Source organism: Excalfactoria chinensis, chromosome 31, assembly GCF_039878825.1.
Source record: "Excalfactoria chinensis isolate bCotChi1 chromosome 31, bCotChi1.hap2, whole genome shotgun sequence".
NCBI classification, from domain to species: Eukaryota; Metazoa; Chordata; class Aves; order Galliformes; family Phasianidae; genus Excalfactoria; species Excalfactoria chinensis.
Window position 1 is genome coordinate 1,061,031 of NC_092855.1, and position 18,312 is coordinate 1,079,342.

The 18,312-nt window shown below is 59.1% G+C and overlaps 4 protein-coding genes across 4 annotated transcripts; 1 reads left to right on the top strand and 3 right to left on the bottom strand.

Annotated features, from left to right (window-relative positions):
• Positions 1-864: 864 nt before the first annotated feature.
• LOC140263438 (ras-related protein Rab-11A-like) lies at positions 865-3,321 on the bottom strand. Its single transcript, XM_072358324.1, has 5 exons — positions 3,178-3,321; positions 2,144-2,339; positions 1,873-2,066; positions 1,616-1,696; positions 865-1,118 (listed from the first exon to the last, which is right to left on the bottom strand). Exons 1-5 carry the CDS (start codon positions 3,317-3,319, stop codon positions 982-984), a joined length of 750 nt encoding a protein of 249 aa, XP_072214425.1. The 5' UTR covers positions 3,320-3,321; the 3' UTR covers positions 865-981.
• Positions 3,322-4,007: 686 nt separating this feature from the next.
• Positions 4,008-6,154, bottom strand: RAB25 (RAB25, member RAS oncogene family). The gene is made up of 5 exons (XM_072358325.1): positions 5,691-6,154; positions 5,378-5,573; positions 4,990-5,183; positions 4,824-4,904; positions 4,008-4,153 (listed from the first exon to the last, which is right to left on the bottom strand). The coding sequence occupies exons 1-5, from the start codon at positions 5,728-5,730 to the stop codon at positions 4,023-4,025; spliced, it is 642 nt and encodes a 213-aa protein (XP_072214426.1). The 5' UTR covers positions 5,731-6,154; the 3' UTR covers positions 4,008-4,022.
• Positions 6,155-6,274: 120 nt separating this feature from the next.
• Positions 6,275-7,547, bottom strand: LAMTOR2 (late endosomal/lysosomal adaptor, MAPK and MTOR activator 2). Its single transcript, XM_072358326.1, has 4 exons — positions 7,415-7,547; positions 7,160-7,322; positions 6,805-6,894; positions 6,275-6,497 (listed from the first exon to the last, which is right to left on the bottom strand). Exons 1-4 carry the CDS (start codon positions 7,480-7,482, stop codon positions 6,441-6,443), a joined length of 378 nt encoding a protein of 125 aa, XP_072214427.1. The 5' UTR covers positions 7,483-7,547; the 3' UTR covers positions 6,275-6,440.
• On the top strand, positions 7,503-18,002 carry UBQLN4 (ubiquilin 4). Its single transcript, XM_072358323.1, has 11 exons — positions 7,503-7,937; positions 9,723-9,874; positions 11,480-11,685; positions 11,998-12,260; positions 13,470-13,628; positions 13,727-13,952; positions 14,278-14,417; positions 14,866-14,949; positions 15,460-15,575; positions 16,147-16,324; positions 16,851-18,002. Exons 1-11 carry the CDS (start codon positions 7,503-7,505, stop codon positions 17,001-17,003), a joined length of 2,112 nt encoding a protein of 703 aa, XP_072214424.1. The 3' UTR covers positions 17,004-18,002.
• The last annotated feature ends 310 nt before the right edge of the window (positions 18,003-18,312 follow it).

The following is an 18,312-nucleotide window of genomic DNA, read 5'->3' on the forward strand; positions in this document are numbered from 1 at the left end:
TTATTTACCATTTCTTTTAATGTCATAGGAAGCCTGTAGTCGGGATTGTTACTGTTGGAAACCGATGGCGTTCCATCCAGGTATTCCCATCTCTCCGGCGTTACGCAAAACAATAAAGGCCTGAGAGAGGTATAACCGAAGCTAGAAGTAGAGGTAGGCTCGTTGTCTGAGTTTTGAGGCATATAGTATAAGGGGAGAAGGAAAAAAATAATAATAATTAAAAAGAATTAAAATAATGATGTTGCACAACTTGTAGAAAACAAAGAAGGGAAAGGGTTAATGTATTAAATGTGCTAAAATTACATTAAGAACTTAATTTTATTAAAGTATTATTACTTAAGAAAGCGGGCGTCTGCTCTCGTCTGTCTGACTGTTTTTTGGGGGGTTCTGGCTGCTTCCTGCCCCGTGCTGCTCTGCTCTTCCTCCCACCCTCCTCCTCCTTGTGCGCTGCTCCCATGTGGGCACAGAGCTGATGTGGTGCCCGGAGGGTCGCAGTGACCAGAAAGAGCCTCCAGAACCACCGACCAGCCTCGGGACTGGAACGAGCGGCAGGAGTCTCCATAACAGCCACAGCGGGGACCATAAGAACCAGCTGGAGTCTCCAGGACTAACAACTGGGAGGAGGCTCCAGAACCACAAGAAGCAGGACTACAACGACCTGCAGGAGCCTCCAGGGTTGGAATGACCAGCAGGAGCCCCCAGGACCAAACGGCCTGCAGGAAGCAGTAGGTCCTACAGAAATATGGATACAAAGCAGGGATGCTGCTCCCTTCCCTTGCTGCAGGTCCTACATAAACACAGAGATAACACAGGGATGTTCCTCCCTTCCCTTTTGTGTAGGTCCTACATAAATGCGGTACAAAACAGGGATGCTCCTCCCTTCCCTTGCTGTAGGTCCTACACAAACACGGGCAGGAAGGCGGAGCACAGCGGCGTCCCGCGGCGGTGCAGGTGAGGAAGGCGCTGCCCCAAAGCCGATGCTCAGATGCTCTGACAGCACTGCGCCTGGCGGCCGTCCTGCGTGGGCAGCACCCGGATGGGCTCCACGGCGCTGCTGGGGCCGAACTGCGCCTCGGGCTGCGCCGCGATCTGCCGCTGTGCCGCGCTGCGATAGATCTCTGCCGGCAAAGGGAGGGGGAACGGCGTCACTTCTGAGCTGCGGGGTGCCCGGCGGGGGGGGCTGCTCCAGTAGGTGGGGTTGGGTTGGGTTGGGTTAGGGGCTGGGGTTGGGATCAGGTTAGCGGAGGGGTTGGGGTTTGAGTTAGGTTAGGGTTAGGAACTGGGGGTTGGTTTGGATTAGAGTTGAGGTTGGGTTTGGGGTTAGAATTAGGTTAGGACTGGGGTTGGGGTTGGGGTTAGGGTAGGGTCTAGGGCTGGGATTGGGGTTGGGGTTACAGTCAGGATAGGGGCTGGAGTTGGGATTAGAGTTAGATTGGTGAGGGGTTGGTGTTAGGGCTGGGTTTGGGGTGAGAGTTAGGGCAGGGCAGGAGTTGGAGTTCAGTTAGTGTTATTGTTGGGATTGAGAGTGGGGTTAGGTTTAAGATTAGGGCTTGAGTTCAGGTTAAGGTTGGGATTAGGGTTAGGGTTATTGTTGGGATTGAGGTGGGATCCTTACCAGAGAGGATGTTGTGGAATGCCATCTCCACGTTGGTGGAGTCCAGAGCCGACGTCTCGAGGAAGGAGAGCCCGTTCTTCTCTGCAACAACAGGGAGAGCTCATGGGCTGCAACCATGGAAAAAAGCCCACCCAGCTCCAACCCCCTGCCGTGGGCTGGCTGTACCCCTGCAAATCGGACCCCCACTGTCCCATCCAACCCGGCCTGGATGACGGCACTGCAGCGCGTGCTGGGATCAGTGTGGAGCTGGGGGATACCTGCGAAGCTCCGGGCCTCGTCGGTGGGCACGGCACGCAGGTGCCGCAGGTCGCTCTTGTTGCCCACCAGCATGATGACGATGTTGGCGTCGGCGTGGTCCTGCAGCTCCGTCAGCCAGCGCTCGGCGTTCTCATACGTCAGATACTTGGCGATGTCGTAGACCAGCAGCGCTCCCACTGCCCCGCGGTAGTATCTGGGGGGCAGCAATGGGGCGGAGCGGGGTCAGCCCCCGGGTTGTGGGGTGCGGGAGTGGGGCGGGGGGATGCTCACGCGGAGGTGATGGCGCGGTACCGCTCCTGCCCGGCCGTGTCCCAGATCTGCGCCTTCACAGTCTTGTTGTCCACCTGGATGCTCCGGGTGGCAAACTCCACCCCGATGGTGCTCTTGCTCTCCAGGTTGAACTCGTTGCGGGTGAAGCGGGACAGCAGGTTGCTCTTCCCCACGCCGGAGTCCCCGATGAGCACCACTGGGGTGTAACAAGCACAGCATCAGCCCCCCCCCTCAAAGCATCACCATCCACAGCCCAACCTCAGTGGGGAACCACCAGAGCCCAACACAAGTGGGGACCCATCAGCCAGCGGGGTCAGTTATTGGGATCAGCACAAGGGGCTCCGGGTGGGAACCCCATTAACCCAGCATGGGGCTCCAGCCCATCTCCGGCCCTGAGGGCACCCAAATGAGGACCCAAAGGGCGGCCCGGATGTACCACCCCGAGCCGGGACATCCCGGGAAGTGGGCTGGGTGGGCACGTTGTCTGCGCAGCTCCCGTGGAATGTGGCAGAGCAGGTTCTGGGACCTCATCGCGTTCCTCCCCCATCAAGTCTGTCGAGTTGGTGACTCACCGGGTTTTGATTTTATTTACTTTTCATTCCCCAGCTGCCGGTGTCACTCATTCTCCAACACTCAGATGGGATCGAGCCGGGGGGAGGATTCACCAGGACTGACCCACAGCCCCCACTCATCACAGTGGGGCCGAGCAGCCCCTCCTGGGTCAACCCCAGCTGGTGATGCTCAGGGGGGTGGGTTGATGGCTGCCCCCTGCCCCGGTCCACTTGCGAGCATTCCCGGTGCTGCCTCCTGGGAAGTCCCATCTCCATCTCCACCCCAATCCAACCACAACCCTACCCCCAACCCAACCCAACCCAACTCCACCCCATTCCCAAGTCAACCCCATCTCCATCCCCGACCGCGACCCCAATTCCCAACCCCATTCCCATCAGTGCCCAAACCCTCCCAAGCCCACACCCCAACTTTAACCCCTTCCCCAACCGCAGCCCCAACCTCTGCCCCGTCCGGCCACACACCCTTGAAGAGGAAGTCGTACTCCTCATCCTTGCCCCTCATCCTGCACGGTGTCGCGGTTGCACTGGGAGCAGTTGGGATTTCCACCCCGCTCCGCCCCAGGGAGCTCCCATGGGTCCGCAGCCCTCTCTCCTCCGCAGCCATTGGCTGTCGGTGCTGCCGTCACCACCCAGGTGCTCACCTGGGGCAGGTGTGGGGGGAGAGCTGCGGGGTGGGACAGGGAAGGGGGATGGGGATAGGATAGGAACAGGAATTGGAATAGGGATGGGAATAAAGTTGGGGAGGGGGGGGTGGGATAAGATGGAGTGGAATTGAGTGGAAAGGAATGGGATGGGAGTAGGGATGGGAATACGGTGGGGTTGGGAATAGGGATGGAGATGGGAATACGGACGGGCTGCATGGGGGCACGAACACAAGTGGGGCTGGGCTCCGAACCCGGCTGCGGTACTGGATACGAGGCCACGAGCAGTCAGCAGTCCCAGCCCAGATGCCTTTCACAGTCTTTTAATGGCTGTGCCCGGCACGGAGCTGTGTCAGCTGTGCGGATGGGCCACGGGCTGCCTTCTGCGGTCGGGCCAGCCCACGACACCCTGAGATGGGGACAAAGTGTGCGGGGCGGGCACAGCTGCTTTCCCCCCTTAGGGCTCTTTCTTAGGGTCCCATCGGGCTCGGGATGCAGCGACCCCTGAGTGGTTCCCAGTGGGGATGGATGGGTCAATGCCGCGCAGAGCTGCGCCGATGCTTCGCGCTGCTTACGGCAGAGCACGGCCACGCTCCGTGACAACGGGCGGCACGGCAGGTTGGTTGCCACTGAGCTGTGCCGGCGGCCACGAGCCCCAGGACGAGCTCAGATGGCCACGCAGCACGGGCGCTTCTCCGCCTGCGTTGTGGCCGCGCTGTCTGGGTTCTCACTGCCGAGTGACACCGTGCTGCTTTGGCTGCTCCTCTGCTTCTGCTGCTGCACTTTGCTGGAGATCTCTGCGGAAACACAAAGTGGCGCCGGCGCAATGACTGCGTGGGGCACCCGCACGGCGTACTGCTGGGGGTCCCCTTCCCCTCTATGCAGGGGGACGACGTGGGGATGGAGGCCGCTATGCGGGGGGAGGCCGCGGGGATCAGGGCTGGCAGCTCGTGGGGATGGTACAGCACAGCATGGCACAGCATGGCACAGCACAGCTCGGCACAGCACAGCACAGCATGGCACGGCATGGCACGGCATAGCACAGCATGGCACGGCACAGCATGGCACAGCATAGCTCGGCACAGCACAGCTCGGCACAGCACGGTTTGGCACAGCACTCCCTGCAGTGCCCCGGCCCTGCACTTCCATTCCTGGGGAGATGCTCCCAGCTGAGCATTGCCCATCTCTGCCCCACGTCCCTGCGGGTTGCTCTGCAGCGTGCTGGACACACTGAGTCAGGAGCTCCGGTGGTGCATCCGGACCGGGACCATGGATTACAGCCGGAGAAGGCACCTGTGGGGCCGCCCAGGGCCTCAGCAATGAAACCAGAGCGGAACGCCCAGCACAAAGCACCGGAAACCCAACCAGCCAGAAAGACAACACCGAAACTCAGGTGAGGCAGGGCGGAGGAGAGGCGTGGAGCATCCCCTGCCCCACAGCCCCAGTGAGGGACGCGCCAGCACCCACCCTTCAGGACGGTCTCAAATGCCTGCTCGACGTTGGTGGAGTCCAGCGCCGACGTCTCAATGAAGAGCAGCCCGTTGTTCTCTGCAAGGACAGCAGACCCCAAGACCCTGCAGACCCCACCGGGTTCCCACTGGGGTCCCCACGTCGGGGTGGCACAACACCGTACCTGCAAACATCTTTGCCTCCTCCGTGGGCACCTCCCGTGCCTGTGCCAGGTCACTCTTGTTGCCCACCAGCATGACCACGATGCTGGCCTCGGCGTGGTCATAGAGCTCCTTCAGCCAGCGCTCCACCACGTCGTACGTCTGGTGCTTGGTGATGTCAAAGACGACCAGAGCACCCACAGCCCCACGGTAGTACCTGGGGGAGCAGCCTGTCATCGCCCATTGCTCCAGGCAGCCCTGGAGCATCCTCACAGGGATGTGAGCATAGGGCATCCATCCATGGGGTACCCATCCATGGGCGCTCAATGGGACATCCATCCATAGGGCACTCATTCACCCATAGGACACCCATCTATCCACAGGACACCCCTGGCTGCCATCCATCCTTACGCAGAGGTGATGGCTCGGTACCGCTCCAGCCCAGCTGTGTCCCAGATCTGTGCCTTCACCACAGCGTTCCCCACCAGGACAGTGCGGGTGGAGAACTCCACGCCGATGGTGGTGCGGCTGTCGTGGTTGAACTCATTGCGGGTGAAGCGGGACAGCAGGTTGGTTTTGCCCACGCCGGACTCCCCAATCAGAACCACTGAGGGGGGCAAAGAGATCCCACTGGACTTCAGATCAGCTCAGATAACCCTTCCTGGCCTCAACCGCAGCCAGCCCCCCCCGTCGTCCCATCCCGTCCTTCTGGGGACCCCCTCACCTTTGAAGACAAAGTTGTAGTCGTCCTCGGTGCTGCTCATATCTCCCAGCTGCCGCCCGGTTTCCTCCTTCCCTCCGCAGAGCACAGAGCGGGGCGGGCTGCAGGGAGGAGATGAGGGGGGCAAAGTCTCCTCTCAGGGGGGGTGTGAGGGGGGTCCCAGCAGTGAGGGGGGTCCCAGGAAGGAGCGCGGTCGGGGAGTGAAGGCGACGCGGGCGGCGTTGGCGGCGCAGGGAGGCCCAGGCCGGCTGACTCCAGGCGTGGGAGCGGCGGCGCAGGTTGGGCAGGTAATGTCACCCCTGGAACCGTCACGGGGCACTTGGAGGAGGAGCCGGGCCCGGTCCTGGCTGCCAAGGCCACGCGGCGCAGGGCAGGCTGGGGCAGTGGGGCCCTGGGCTCAGCGTGGAGCTGGCCGGGCACCAACCGGCACCTCTGCTGCCATCGCGGGAGATGGAACACGGGGGAAGCGGCTCCAGCAGGAAGACCACGGTGCTCCCAGCTGCACCGCAGAGCCCTGGCCCTGGCCAGGCGCACGGCTGACCCCGTCCCATCCTTCCACCCTCCACTGATCTGAGAGACACTGAGGACACGAGCACCAGACGTGGTTTTATTCCCCCTCCCCTGCTGCCCAGCAGCACAGCCGGGCTCCCGCCACGGTTCCCCTCGTGCAGGCGCTGCTGCTCAGCCGTGGCACTGCGGTTCCACGCTCAGGATGCAGCTCAGATGCAGCTCAGGATGCAGCTCAGATGCAGCTCAGGATGCGGCCACCTGGGTCAGCGGCTCCTCCAGGTACTGCACCAGCGCCTGTGCCTGTGGGCAGGGATGGCTGTGAGGGGTGCTGAGCACACGGGGCCGCAGCCCCCAGCGCCCACATTCCGTGGGCAAACCCCCGTCCTGCCCCAACAGCAATTCGGGCTCCGTGACAGTTCTCACTTTGATTTCCATTTCTCCTAAAAAAGTGCAGTTCTGTGGCTGAGCTGGAGTGGGACACCTCAGAACCTCTGCACAGAGGAAGGAGGCAGCCCCGGCATGGCCGCTGCCCCCACCGCTCCCATCCTCTTCCTCCCGGCTTTAACCCCGTGGCTCTTTCACACCTCGCCCCCCCCCACCCCCTCACCTTGGCTTTCAGCATCCCAAATCCGACCGTCTCCTTGGCATACATGCACAGCAGGAGGTTCGCCACGCGGGTGATGGCCACGCGCCCCTCCTGCCGGAAAGAATTGGGGTCACACGGAGCCTTTTGGGGTCACACGGAGCCCCTGGTGCCCGCTGGGCATCCCGCACAGAACCTGCTGGTGAACACCTCGGAACCCACTGGGGGTCCTGCTGGGGGTCCCGCACAGAGCCCACCGGGGGTCACACGGAGCCCACTGGGTGCCCGCACGCAGCCCGCTGGGGGTCGCACAGCCCCCGGCCGTGTCCGCCCCGACCCACCGCAGCGGAGCGGCCCGGTTCGGGCGGCCCGGCCGTACCATGCAGTCCATCAGGATGAAGCGGAGGTTGTCCTCGTTGAAGGCGTGGTGCCCGTTCTTGTCGTAGGCCACCCAGATGTTGCTGGCGATGGCCGCCGTCACGCGGGCGTCCGTGTCTCCGTAGCCCGAGTAGGCCAAGAGCGAGCCCTCGTTGTTCAGCAGCCTGAAACAGAGCGGGGCGACGCCGGTCTCCCGGCCGACCTCCGGAACGACCGCACGGCTCCCGCCGCCCCGCCGCCCCCCGGCCCCGCTCACAGCGTGCTCTGGACGCCGCCGGTGTTGGCCTGGCTCAGCACCTGCGTCAGCGCTTTGGGCCGCAGCATGGCGGGGCGCGGCGGCGCGGATGGCGGCGGGACAGGCCGGGAGCGCGGGGCCCGTGCCCGGTGTAGGCCAAGGCCGTTCGCGGCCCGGCGTTTGGCGGGGTGAGGTCCCGCGGAGCGGCGTTCGGCGGCGTTCGGGGCCGTTCGGCGCTGCGTTCGGCGCAACGTTCGGCGCTCCGCTCCGCGCCGCGTTCCGGTTCCGTCACCTCTCGGTCCGCCGCTCGCAAGGGGGCGCTCGGATGCGGCGCGGGCCGTGGCGGCGCTCCGTCCCGGCCTTTCTCTGTCGGCCAGGGCTGGCGGGGCGGGCGGCGAAGATGGCGGAGCCGAGTGGCGGCGGCGGGCCGGGCCCCGGCGGGTCGGAGCTGGGAGGCCCCGGCGGGGCGCTCATCCGCGTCACGGTGAAGACCCCCAAGGACAAGGAGGAGATCGTTATCGCGGACGGCGCCTCCGTGCGCGAGGTGGGGACGGGACGGAGCCCGGGCCTGGGCCTGGGCGCTGCGAGGGGCCGGAGGAGACCCGGGACGGGGCCGAGGGGTGGGCGCTGAGAGGGGGCGGGGGGGGGTGTGGGCCGGGGGAGAGGAGGCTGAGAATTGGAGGGGAGGAACTTCGGGGGGGTGAGAAGCCGGGGGGGGGGGGGGTGGAAGGTGAGGGGGCGGGGAGCGGCCTCGGGGCCGTAGGTGAAGGCGGGGAGGGGTGCGGGGCCTGCATCGGAGCGGGGGGAGCTGGGGCCTCCCCGGGCCCTGGGGTGCGCGGGGCAGGGGTGGGCTGCAGCTGCGTGACGCCGTGTTGTGTGGGAGATGAGGGGCTGAAACCCGCCGAGGGGTGAGAACGGGGCGTCGTCGGGGCTGTGCAGGAGGGGGGCGATGGGGCCGGTAGGAACGGGAGGTGGGGGCCGGGAGGGGAATCCAGGCTGGGGGGGATGAGGGGCACGGCCCTGGGCTGCGCTGTCAGGAGGTGCTGGAAGAGCGGTGGGCAGCAGCAGCTTGGGGTGCTGTGAGGCAGCAGGTGGGTGTTGTGGTGGGGGTGGGACGTGGCCCTGGGGCTGTGCAGCGGGGAGTTGTGGGGAGCAGGGGGTGGGGTTGCTGTGGGGCAATGGATGTGTGTGGTGGGGCTGAGGCCAGAAGCTGCTCTGTCCCTCCTCCTCACTCCTCTCATGTCTGCCTTTGGGGCAGAGGTGGAGTGAAGCGGAGAGAAGGGGACGTCGGACGTGTGCGGGTTTGCTCTGAGCAGGGAGCTCCACGGGGGCACTGTGTGTTTGGAGGGCAGGAGAGCATTTACAAGAAGTGTTGTGCAGATGGCGGTGCCCGCTGGGGCAGGGTGGTGTCAGCGGTGTGGATCTTGGCTCCGTGTGTATTTTGCTGTGTACTTTGATGTGGGCTTCAGGGCACGAGGTTGTAGTGTGCTGCTGGCAGCTGGGCAGGAGCTGTGTGCTGTGCGTGGCCCTCCTGCTGCTTCCCAGCCCTCTCCTGTGAGCATGCGGAGCAGAGGGTGAAGCTGCACGGCCTGGATCACCTCAGTTCCAGGCGTCCGTCCTCCCAGGCCCAGTTTTTCAGGAGTTCTGGGCCGTGGCTGAGAGCTGCCCCAGGAAAGGGGCGCTCTTCTGCTCCCAACCTTTCCATGTGGATTTCCTGAAGTCTGTGGCTTCCAAATGCAAAGGTTTTTTTTCTCACCTATTGACTCGGGAATGCCCCAGCTGAGCTGGCCGTGATGATCTTATTGGCTGATCCCTCCCCATCACACAGCACAGAGATGTTGGCAGTGGGTGTTGTAGATAATCACAGGAATAGGAATAGAAGACCTAGTTTACATCCATTGGCTGATAAAGGACTGTGCCCTTTTCTGCAGAGCTCTGTCCTGTATTAAATCAGAGCTGGGCTTTCCTTGGGAAGAAATAAGATGAACAGAGGCAAATAAAGCTCAGTCATTCTGAAGATAAATGGTGGGTTTGGATCGGGCCTCAGGGGCTCATTTCCTTTGGAAGCCTCCAGCTCATCTCCAGGTGACTGTTCTGAAGTTTCCTCCCCATGTTTTGAGGCAGCGCGGTGCTCATCTTTGCTTTGTCCCCTCGTGTGCTCTCAGCAGCTGGTGCTGCATTGCTGCCTGCGTGGCTCCGTTCTGTCGGGGCGCTGAAGCTCTGTTGGTTCCTTTCGCCATTTGTGCAGTGAATGTTGGGTATCTGGAGCGTTATCTTCAGTTTCCTGCCTTTGCTCTTCTGCCTGAAACGCGCCGGGTTTGTTTTTCAGTTCAAAGAAGAGATTTCCAGGCGGTTCAAAGCCAAACAGGATCAGCTGGTTCTGATCTTCGCTGGGAAGATCCTGAAGGATGGAGACACTCTGAATCAACACGGGATCAAAGACGGGCTGACCGTGCATTTGGTCATTAAGACTCCACAGAAGTAAGAAAGTGTTCCATCGTGGGGGGACTGGGAGTGAGCGGGTGGTGGTGAGGCACCAGAGCTCTCCTTGCCGCAGCGCTGCCGCACAGCTCTGGGTTTATCACTTGGCCCATCTTTGCCCTGGGTTGTGCACCTGTGTGAACCTGTGGGGGGATAAAGGCATCCTTAATGCAATTAGCGTACGTGGCTTTGTGTGTGCAGAGCCTTTACAAGTGGCAGTCTGCGAAGAAGCCATTGGAGCACGGTTGTGTCCTCCATCTGATAACGATGACTCACTGTTAGCAGAAATTACCTTCCCAGCAAGCTAATAGTAATGCTGAAAGCAATACCCAGGGTTTATTTCACCTCCTGCTGTCTACCCTTACCCTGCAAACTGCGGTACCATCTCCAAAGGTAAGGAGAGCACTGTCCTGGCTTTTCATGTTATTCTCTACCTGCCATAGAGAAGTGCTCGCTGAAGGCATTACGGCCCCTTCCTCTGCTGAGAGAAACCAACTGCTCGTTCTCCTGCTTCCTTCCTTTTTTGGTTAAGTTTCCTATCTGCTTTGTCCCCCACTCCCACTCAGGGGTTTTCAGTGTCGCTCAGATGCGTCTGGAAAACACACAGGGACCTTTGGGTTTGGTGTTCAGAAGTCCTGGTATATGTGTGGGAAGGGAAGGGGAAGTGGAGAAGGGAATCCTTCTGGGTTTGGGAGGGGGAAAGGGGAAATAACGTACCGTTGGTTATCGGGGGTGACGTAATGGCATTTCTTATTTGATGTGAGTAAAGGGAGTGCTGTGATTCTGTCTCATTTGAAAGCTCTTCGCTGCTCTTGAGCCCAGGACTGTCACTGTCACCACTGTAGGTGCCTCAGTGAAGCCTCTCAAAGCTCTTTTTTTTTTAAAGGCCTGTAAAAGTCCTGAGGGAGAGCTGTGACTGTGAGGTACTGCTGGGCTTGGATAACTCAGTAAAGCCGATGTGCTGCATCTGCTGCTCTGTGGCTTGTGGTGCTGTGTGCGTCTGGTAAAAGGAGCTGTGCTAAACTTGTGCTGTAATGAGAAATTTCCTTTATGAGGTACAGCCAGTAAATAGCAGAGGTGAACTCGTGCCTTGTGTTCTCTGTCTGTACAGTAAGACAGGGGCTTATTTGCACCAATGAGTGCCTTAGTAACACTCAGCACACAAGAGAAGCTGCAGCCAGGCCAACTGCTGTTCACCCCTTGCAGTAGCCCTGCTGTAACCTCCTGTGGTTTCTGTGGGAGCTGCAGGAGGATTTTCCTGTTTGGAGCAAACTCATTGCTCAAGGATACGGCCGAGGTAAACAGTTTGGCGTGGTTCAGACCTGAGCTCATACAGCTCAGAGGGAGAGCAGTTGGGCTGCTTTGTGTGGGCTGGGGTGAAATGTGAGGGCTGTTGTGTGGCAGGGTGGGAAGCAGGTCCAGGCAGATGGAAGGCAGCTGGGAGCCACTGCTGTGCATCTGTACAGATGGGAATGGGAGCAGCCTGGAGGAGCTGCCTGCTGCAGGCTCAGAGGGAGGCCTGCACTGTCCTGTATTCCCCACAGAGAGCACTGCTCAGCTCTCCCAGATCCCAGAAGCTTAACAGTTTGTTCTGTTTCTTTGTAGGGTCCAGGATCCAACATCTGCTGCTTCTGCCCCCGGTGCTGCTTCTGCCCCCACCGCAACGTCCCCTTCTCCTGCTGCCCCATCTCAGCCTTCCACATCCAGCAGCGCTGCTCCAGATGCGGGGAGTGGCGGCCGACGGAGCAGTGGGTCGGGGACTTTGGGAGGTCCTGGAGATGGAGGCCCCAACAGTGCTACATCAATCCTTTGTAAGTGAGGACCACAGGAAAGTCGGAAGAAGTATTTCCTAGGTGTAGATGGAGAAATTGGGTTTTCAACCTTGTGATCGTTTCTCCTGCTCACCTCAGTCGCTTTCCTCAGCGCGTCTTGGTTTGCCTGCTCAGGATAACCCCAAACCCTTTGTGAGGGGATGTCCCCCATGAGAGCTGCCTGCTGCGGGATCAGGGCACTCCCAGATCAGTGTGGGTGCGGTTCAGCCCACGCACACCCCCTCCTTCTGCCGCTGCCGTCAGTTCCTGACCCACAGCTGTCTTTACCCCCTCCCCCTGTTCCCTCTGCAGCTGGTTTTGGTGGCATCACTGGGCTGGGCAACCTGGGCATGGGCTCAGCCAACTTCATGGAGCTCCAGCAGCAGATGCAGCGACAGCTGATGTCCAACCCAGAGATGCTCTCTCAGATCATGGAGAACCCCTTGGTGCAGAACATGATGTCGAACCCCGATCTCATGCGGCAGATGATCATGGCCAACCCGCAGATGCAGCAGCTGATGGAGCGAAATCCGGAGATCAGCCACATGCTGAACAACCCGGAGCTGATGAGGCAGGTGGGTCGGCGCACCGGGACCGATCCGAGCGTGTCCCACGGCTTTGTGGTGGAGCAGCTGCAGAGTTGGCTCTCAGCAGGGAGCGTGGGAATGCCAGAACGGTGAATTCAGGGATCTCTTCCTTTTCCTTCCCACTGTAAACCACTCACAGGCAGATGGTGGTCTTCAGCGAAATAAACAGTGATTACTCAGCCCGCGTGCATGTGGCTCTTACCTCCCTTTCAGAGCTGCTGAATCTAGTGTGTGTTGGGCAAAAAGGACTCTTGGGTCATTGTAGTGTGCCGCACACGAGGCTGCTGTGTTCTGATCCGTGCATGGGAGCAAAAGCAGTCATGGAAAAGTGAAGCTGCCTTGGATGTGTTCTGTTCTTCTCTTTTTCTGATGGTAGATCAATACAGACCGCACAGCTGTACAGCTCAGTTCTGGTACCAGTAAAATATTACACTGGTGGTGGGCTGGGGTCCCGCAGGGCTGTTTTCTGTACAGCCCCAGAGGAGAGGTGGCCTGTGCCCTGGAGAACACGGGGAGGCAGCATGAGGGGAAAATGAGAGCCTGAGCGTTACATAGTCCTCAGCTGCTCCCCAGGAGAGCTGCTCTGGGTGTGTTTCCATGTGGCTGCTGAAGGAGCCCTGTTTCCATGCACTTCCCGTTATCTTTATTTCAGCCATGTTGGCCCTACATGACATGGCAGAGTTGCAGGGCTAAATTGCGAATGTTCCACATTTATGCAGCTCAAAGGATGTCCGGATGCTCCTTGAGCAGGAGGGAGCCGTCAGGAGCCTGGAGCTGGCGGACTGCTCGGTTTTCCTCCAGCAGGAAGGATCCCAGCTCTTCCATCTTAGGCTTTTGAATGCAGTCCACCTACTTTGAGTGGGAACATGTGGCTGCTAGATGTTTGGATGTTCCAAAACTGCTTAGAAATGAGACAATCCCATGCAGCTGAATTGGGGTTATAAAGGCAGAGAGCTGAGTGAGGTGGGAGGAGCCAGCATCCTCGGGCTCTCTTTGCTTGGATAAATGATCTCTCTGCTCCCTGGCTGTGAAATGGGTTTAATTATACTCTTCCTTCTGGGAGCTGAGTTAACTCTTTCAGTGCTCGGCTGGCAGCTCCATGTTGCGTTGCTGGGCTGCTCACAAACCTCTGGGTGCACTTCATTCTCCTGCGGTGCATGGGGGCCCAACTGTTCCACGTTCTCCTCTCTCTGGCAGACAATGGAGTTGGCTCGTAACCCCGCCATGATGCAGGAGATGATGCGGAACCAGGACCGTGCTTTGAGCAACCTCGAGAGCATTCCAGGAGGGTACAACGCCCTGCGCCGCATGTACACGGACATCCAGGAGCCCATGTTCAGTGCTGCCAGGGAGCAGGTGTGGAGCGAATCCCAGCTCACACAGTGATGGGACGAGCCCGGCTTTCCCCATTCAGGCTGACTAATTAGGCTGTTTCTTCTTTCTCTCTTCTCTAGTTTGGCAACAACCCCTTCTCTTCCTTGACGGGGAACTCCGAGAGCTCCAGCTCTCAGCCTTTGCGGACAGAGAACAGAGAGCCGTTACCAAACCCCTGGAGCCCCAGCCCCCCTGCGTCCCAGAGCCAGGCGCCCAGCAGCGAAGGGAGCACTGGCTCAGGAAGCACCCAGAGCACACCGACCGTGTCCAACCCCTTTGGGCTGAATGCTGCTAGCTTTGGGGCAGGTATGTAGCAAGTGGGGGACCAGGGGGTGCGCAGGTGGCAGAGATCAGCCAGGTGTTGGTGGGGGTTGCTGCAGAATGGGGCTGTTCTGCAGACAAATGTTATTGCAACCGGACCAGAATTGGGTTATTTCTTGTGTGGCTGTGGAGGAGCACTTTGGGGGCTCCGCTGTTTGTGCACCCCTTGAGAGCACAGGAGAGAGGGACCGTGTTTCCTGTTGGCCCATGGGTGAAGTAAAGGCGTTGTTGCACTTCAGGCACTGTGCTGCTGCTCTGCGTTGCATTGTAAGGAGTTTTCCTTTGTTTTCTCTTTCCTTTACCCTTGCAGGCATGTTTAACAGCCCAGAGATGCAAGGTCTCCTGCAGCAGATTTCAGAGAATCCTCAGCTGATGCAGAATATGATCTCTGCCCCTTATATGCGGAGCATGATGCAGACCCTTGCCCAGAACCCAGACTTTGCAGCACAGGTAGAAGCGTTGAAGTCATATGTGCTATTTATTATCAGGCAGGACTTGAGCACAGTGCTTGTGAGAACAATCCTGTAGTCAGAGGGGTTTGTCTTGCAGAAAGCTGAGAGCTGAGAGAGTGTAGACAATTCTGTTTCATTTCTTTGTGGCTTGAAGGCAGCCACAACGCTGAGCAGTATTTTAGCAGTCGTTAACAGGAGGAGGTGGCTTTCAGGGGAGCATAGGAGTGGCGCTTCTCTTTGCCTGTGGATCCTGTTCAACACCACTGCCAGGAGCTGAGCTGTCTTGTTTCAGTCTTTCAGTTCCTATAGGCAGGAAAATGTGATGAAAGCCCAGGGAGGAAGTCAGGGACACAAAGTGATGTGTTCTTTGTGGCTTAGTTACGTAGTGTGTAACAGCCATGAGCAGCAATGCTCTGACCCTCCCTGCATGTGCTGTCTCTTTCTAGATCATGGTAAATGTTCCTCTCTTTGCTGGGAATCCACAGCTTCAAGAACAGCTCCGCCTTCAGCTCCCAGTCTTCCTGCAGCAGGTAACAGCCCGTCTGGCCCTGTGGGCTCGGGTGGGTTGCGCTGTGACAGCAAGGGGTTGGCACAGGGGAAAGAGTGGGAGAGCTTGTTTGGACAAGGCAATGTAAATGAGGTAATCTAAATTACCTCAAGGTTGACTTGAAATGAGAGGAGTTCAGCTGCATGAAACCCCAGTGTGGATGCTCTCTTCCAGTAATGAGTTTACAAAAATTAGACTGGCTAATTGTGCTTGAGCAGCTGGTTCACTCAAGTGGATGAAAACGGCTTTAATTCTGGAGGCACGCGTGCCCCATCCTAATCTGATTCTCCTACTTTATGTAGGAAATCTGATCTCTTGGAGTGTGTTTGCGCAGATGAGCCCGGTGGTGCAGGGACAGGAAGGAGAGCCCAGACCCGTGTGTTGGCTGTGGCTGCAGCGCTGCGCTGGTGGCTGCTCAGATTGCCAGCTGGTGGAGCACTGCCTGTACGAGCTCTCACTGTTCATCACTGCTGTGTCTCTCCTTCCTTCCCAGATGCAGAACCCAGACTCCCTGTCCATTCTCACCAACCCCCGCGCCATGCAGGCGCTCCTCCAGATCCAGCAGGGACTCCAGACGCTGCAAACGGAGGCCCCAGGACTCGTGCCAAGGTAATAAGCATTCCTCAGGGCGGGATGCTGCGGGCAGAGCTGGCGTGCTTGATGCCAGCAGGCTGCCTGGCTGCCCACTCACCGAGCAGATCTGCTCGGGGAGTGCCGTGTGTGTGTCTGCAGGGCTCTGTGGGCTCCAGCTGATGGGCACTTTCTGTTTGTTTGCATTTCATGAGGGAAGTCCTTGACCTTTTTTGGGGGGATAAAGATTTGGGAACCGTTTGGTCCCTCCTCTGCCTTTTGTTTGAGGTGTTTGTCGGGTGGACTCAGTTTTACCTCTAAGGGTGTGCATCGTGGGGCTGCATGGGTAAGTTAGGGCACACTGGGCGCCCTTGGGCCCTCTGCTCTCTGTCAGTATGGGTCACGTTCAGCCTCTGCAGATTTCTCGGGCTGTGCCTGTGTTAGGATGGCTCGCTCCCAGTGGTGCTGTGGCTGGGATGTGAGCGCAGCCAGTCATGGAGCATGGCCAGCCTGGCCGAGCCTGCTGGTTCCCCGTGCCACCTCGCAAGACAGGCAGGGGACAGCCAGAAGTGCCGGCTCAGCTCTGAGCAAACCCTGCCTTCCTCTGCAGCCTCGGCTCCTTTGGCATGCCTCGAATGCCCCCGTCCTCCACAGGAGGAAGCACAATCCCGGAGAACCCCGTTCCTTCTGCTTCGACGCCGGCCAGTGCCTCTCCAGCCGGGGGTGGTAACCCCCAACAGCAGCTCATGCAGCAGATGATCCAGCTGCTGGCCGGAGGAAGCTCTCAAGTATGTAATCGTGGAGTCATAGAATGCCTTAAGTTGGAAGGGACCTCAAAGATCATTCACTTCCAATGCCCGTACCGTGGGCTTACTGCACACCCCAGCTCTGTCTGCCCAGGGCCCATCTGCAGCCTCAGGCACCTCCAGCAGCTCTGGGCAGCGCTACCACAGCCCCAGTGCCCCCTGAGTAAAGAATTTCCACCTAAAATCTAATTGAAATCTCCCCTCCTTTACTCGAAAGCCATTCCTTGTCCTGTCACCGGATGCGCACACAAAGATCGCTCTCCCTCCAATTTATGAGCTCCCCCCAAGTCCTGGATGCCCATTTATCTGCTGGTGGGTTTCTTGGGCACCTCTCTGGGGTCAGCCTGGGCTCATTCTGGTCCCAGCCCGCTCCAGGGCCGTGGTTCTGCAGCAGGCTTCCCTTGGCTCAACAGCGTCAGTGCTGCTACAGCAGCGTCCCCACTCTGCCGTTCTCCCCGGCTGCGCTCTGTGCCTCTGCCGCTGAGGTCTTTGTCCTTTCCCTCTGCAGGCGCAGAGTCCTGAAGTGCGATTCCAACAGCAGCTGGAGCAGCTGAATGCCATGGGCTTCATTAACCGTGAGGCCAACCTCCAGGCTCTCATTGCCACGGGCGGGGACATCAACGCAGCCATTGAGAGACTGCTGGGCTCCCAGCCTTCCTAAGCTCCCGTCCCGCCGCCCCGCAGATGTCAGCACACGCGTCCATTCACATGCGCAGGGGGATCTTTCAGGAAAGCCCGCCGTCATTTTCATATCTGACAGCTGTCATGTATTTAAAACAAAAAAAGATACAGCTTAACCCCCGACCTTCCTACTAAGTTAAGATTTCATGTTGAAATGCTCTTTAACTGGCTTGTATGTGGATTCCAGTTCTCATCGTGGCCACAGAGACTTCAGATGTGTATTTTTTCCTCGATATGCCCTCTGTTTCAGACATTCTCTCTCTCTCTCTAGATGGTAGAGGCGATACTCCTAGTTATTTACCTGAATGATTGTGTTTTGAGTAGCTTGATTTTAACTGTACATGATTCCCTCCCTCCGCCCTCCTTTCAGGCAAATATTTAAAACTTGAGCCAAGTTTGGTTTCCGGTTCTTTCTCCCGGCATCTTCTTGGGGATAATAGAGCGAAGGAAAAAACCGCAGCCGCCTGGAAATCTCTCATGTCGTTTGTCTTAATGATTCCATGGGACAAATGGGGCCCTCGGCACGCGGGGGGCTGCCGTCCCCCACCGCGGGGATGGCCTGCATGCAAACCACGCCTGAACTGTGCTCTCTTGGCGTCACGGAGCGCCGGCGCCCTTCAGGGCTGGGGTTTGCTGTTGTGGAAGCTGAGCTGAAGGCAGCGCTGGGGCAGCAGCTCTTTGCTCCTCGTGCGGCCGCGCCGGGCGCTCGGTGCTTTTCTGCTGCGCGGGTTCAATATCTGTAACAACAGGAGAGGAAGGATCCGATCTCTCCGCTGCAAAGCGTTGGTGTCCGCGTGCTGCCCAGCCCGGAGCCAGCCTCATTCCTCCCCCCGTGGTGGTGCATTTGAACGCTGCGTTCCGTGGAGGACCAACAGGGCCGCGCTTTCCCCAGAGCCTCCAGGGCCACGTGATCTGCAGACCAGGTTTATCAACGAGAAAACAATAAATGCGCACAACCATCCGTCTCCCTGCGCTCCGTGTGTCGTCCTTGATTGCCGCTGATTGGGTTTTCCTCATTAACTCCTGATGAATGGGGCAGAGGGTGGGTGTTGGTGCAGCCCCCCCACCTCCCCAGCCCTCCTTCCCTTTGCCGCAGCGTCGCAATCCCACATTTAATGTAATTCTTCCCTTTTTTTAGTGGGGGAGCGCTCAGTAGGTGAATGACACGTGCTCAGTAGGTGAATGCTGTTGATGAGCACTGTATATACCTAACACAGAGCTGCAGGGGTTGGAAGGGACCTCCAGGACTTCTTGTTAGGGGGTGACCCTGAACCACAGGATCCTGGACT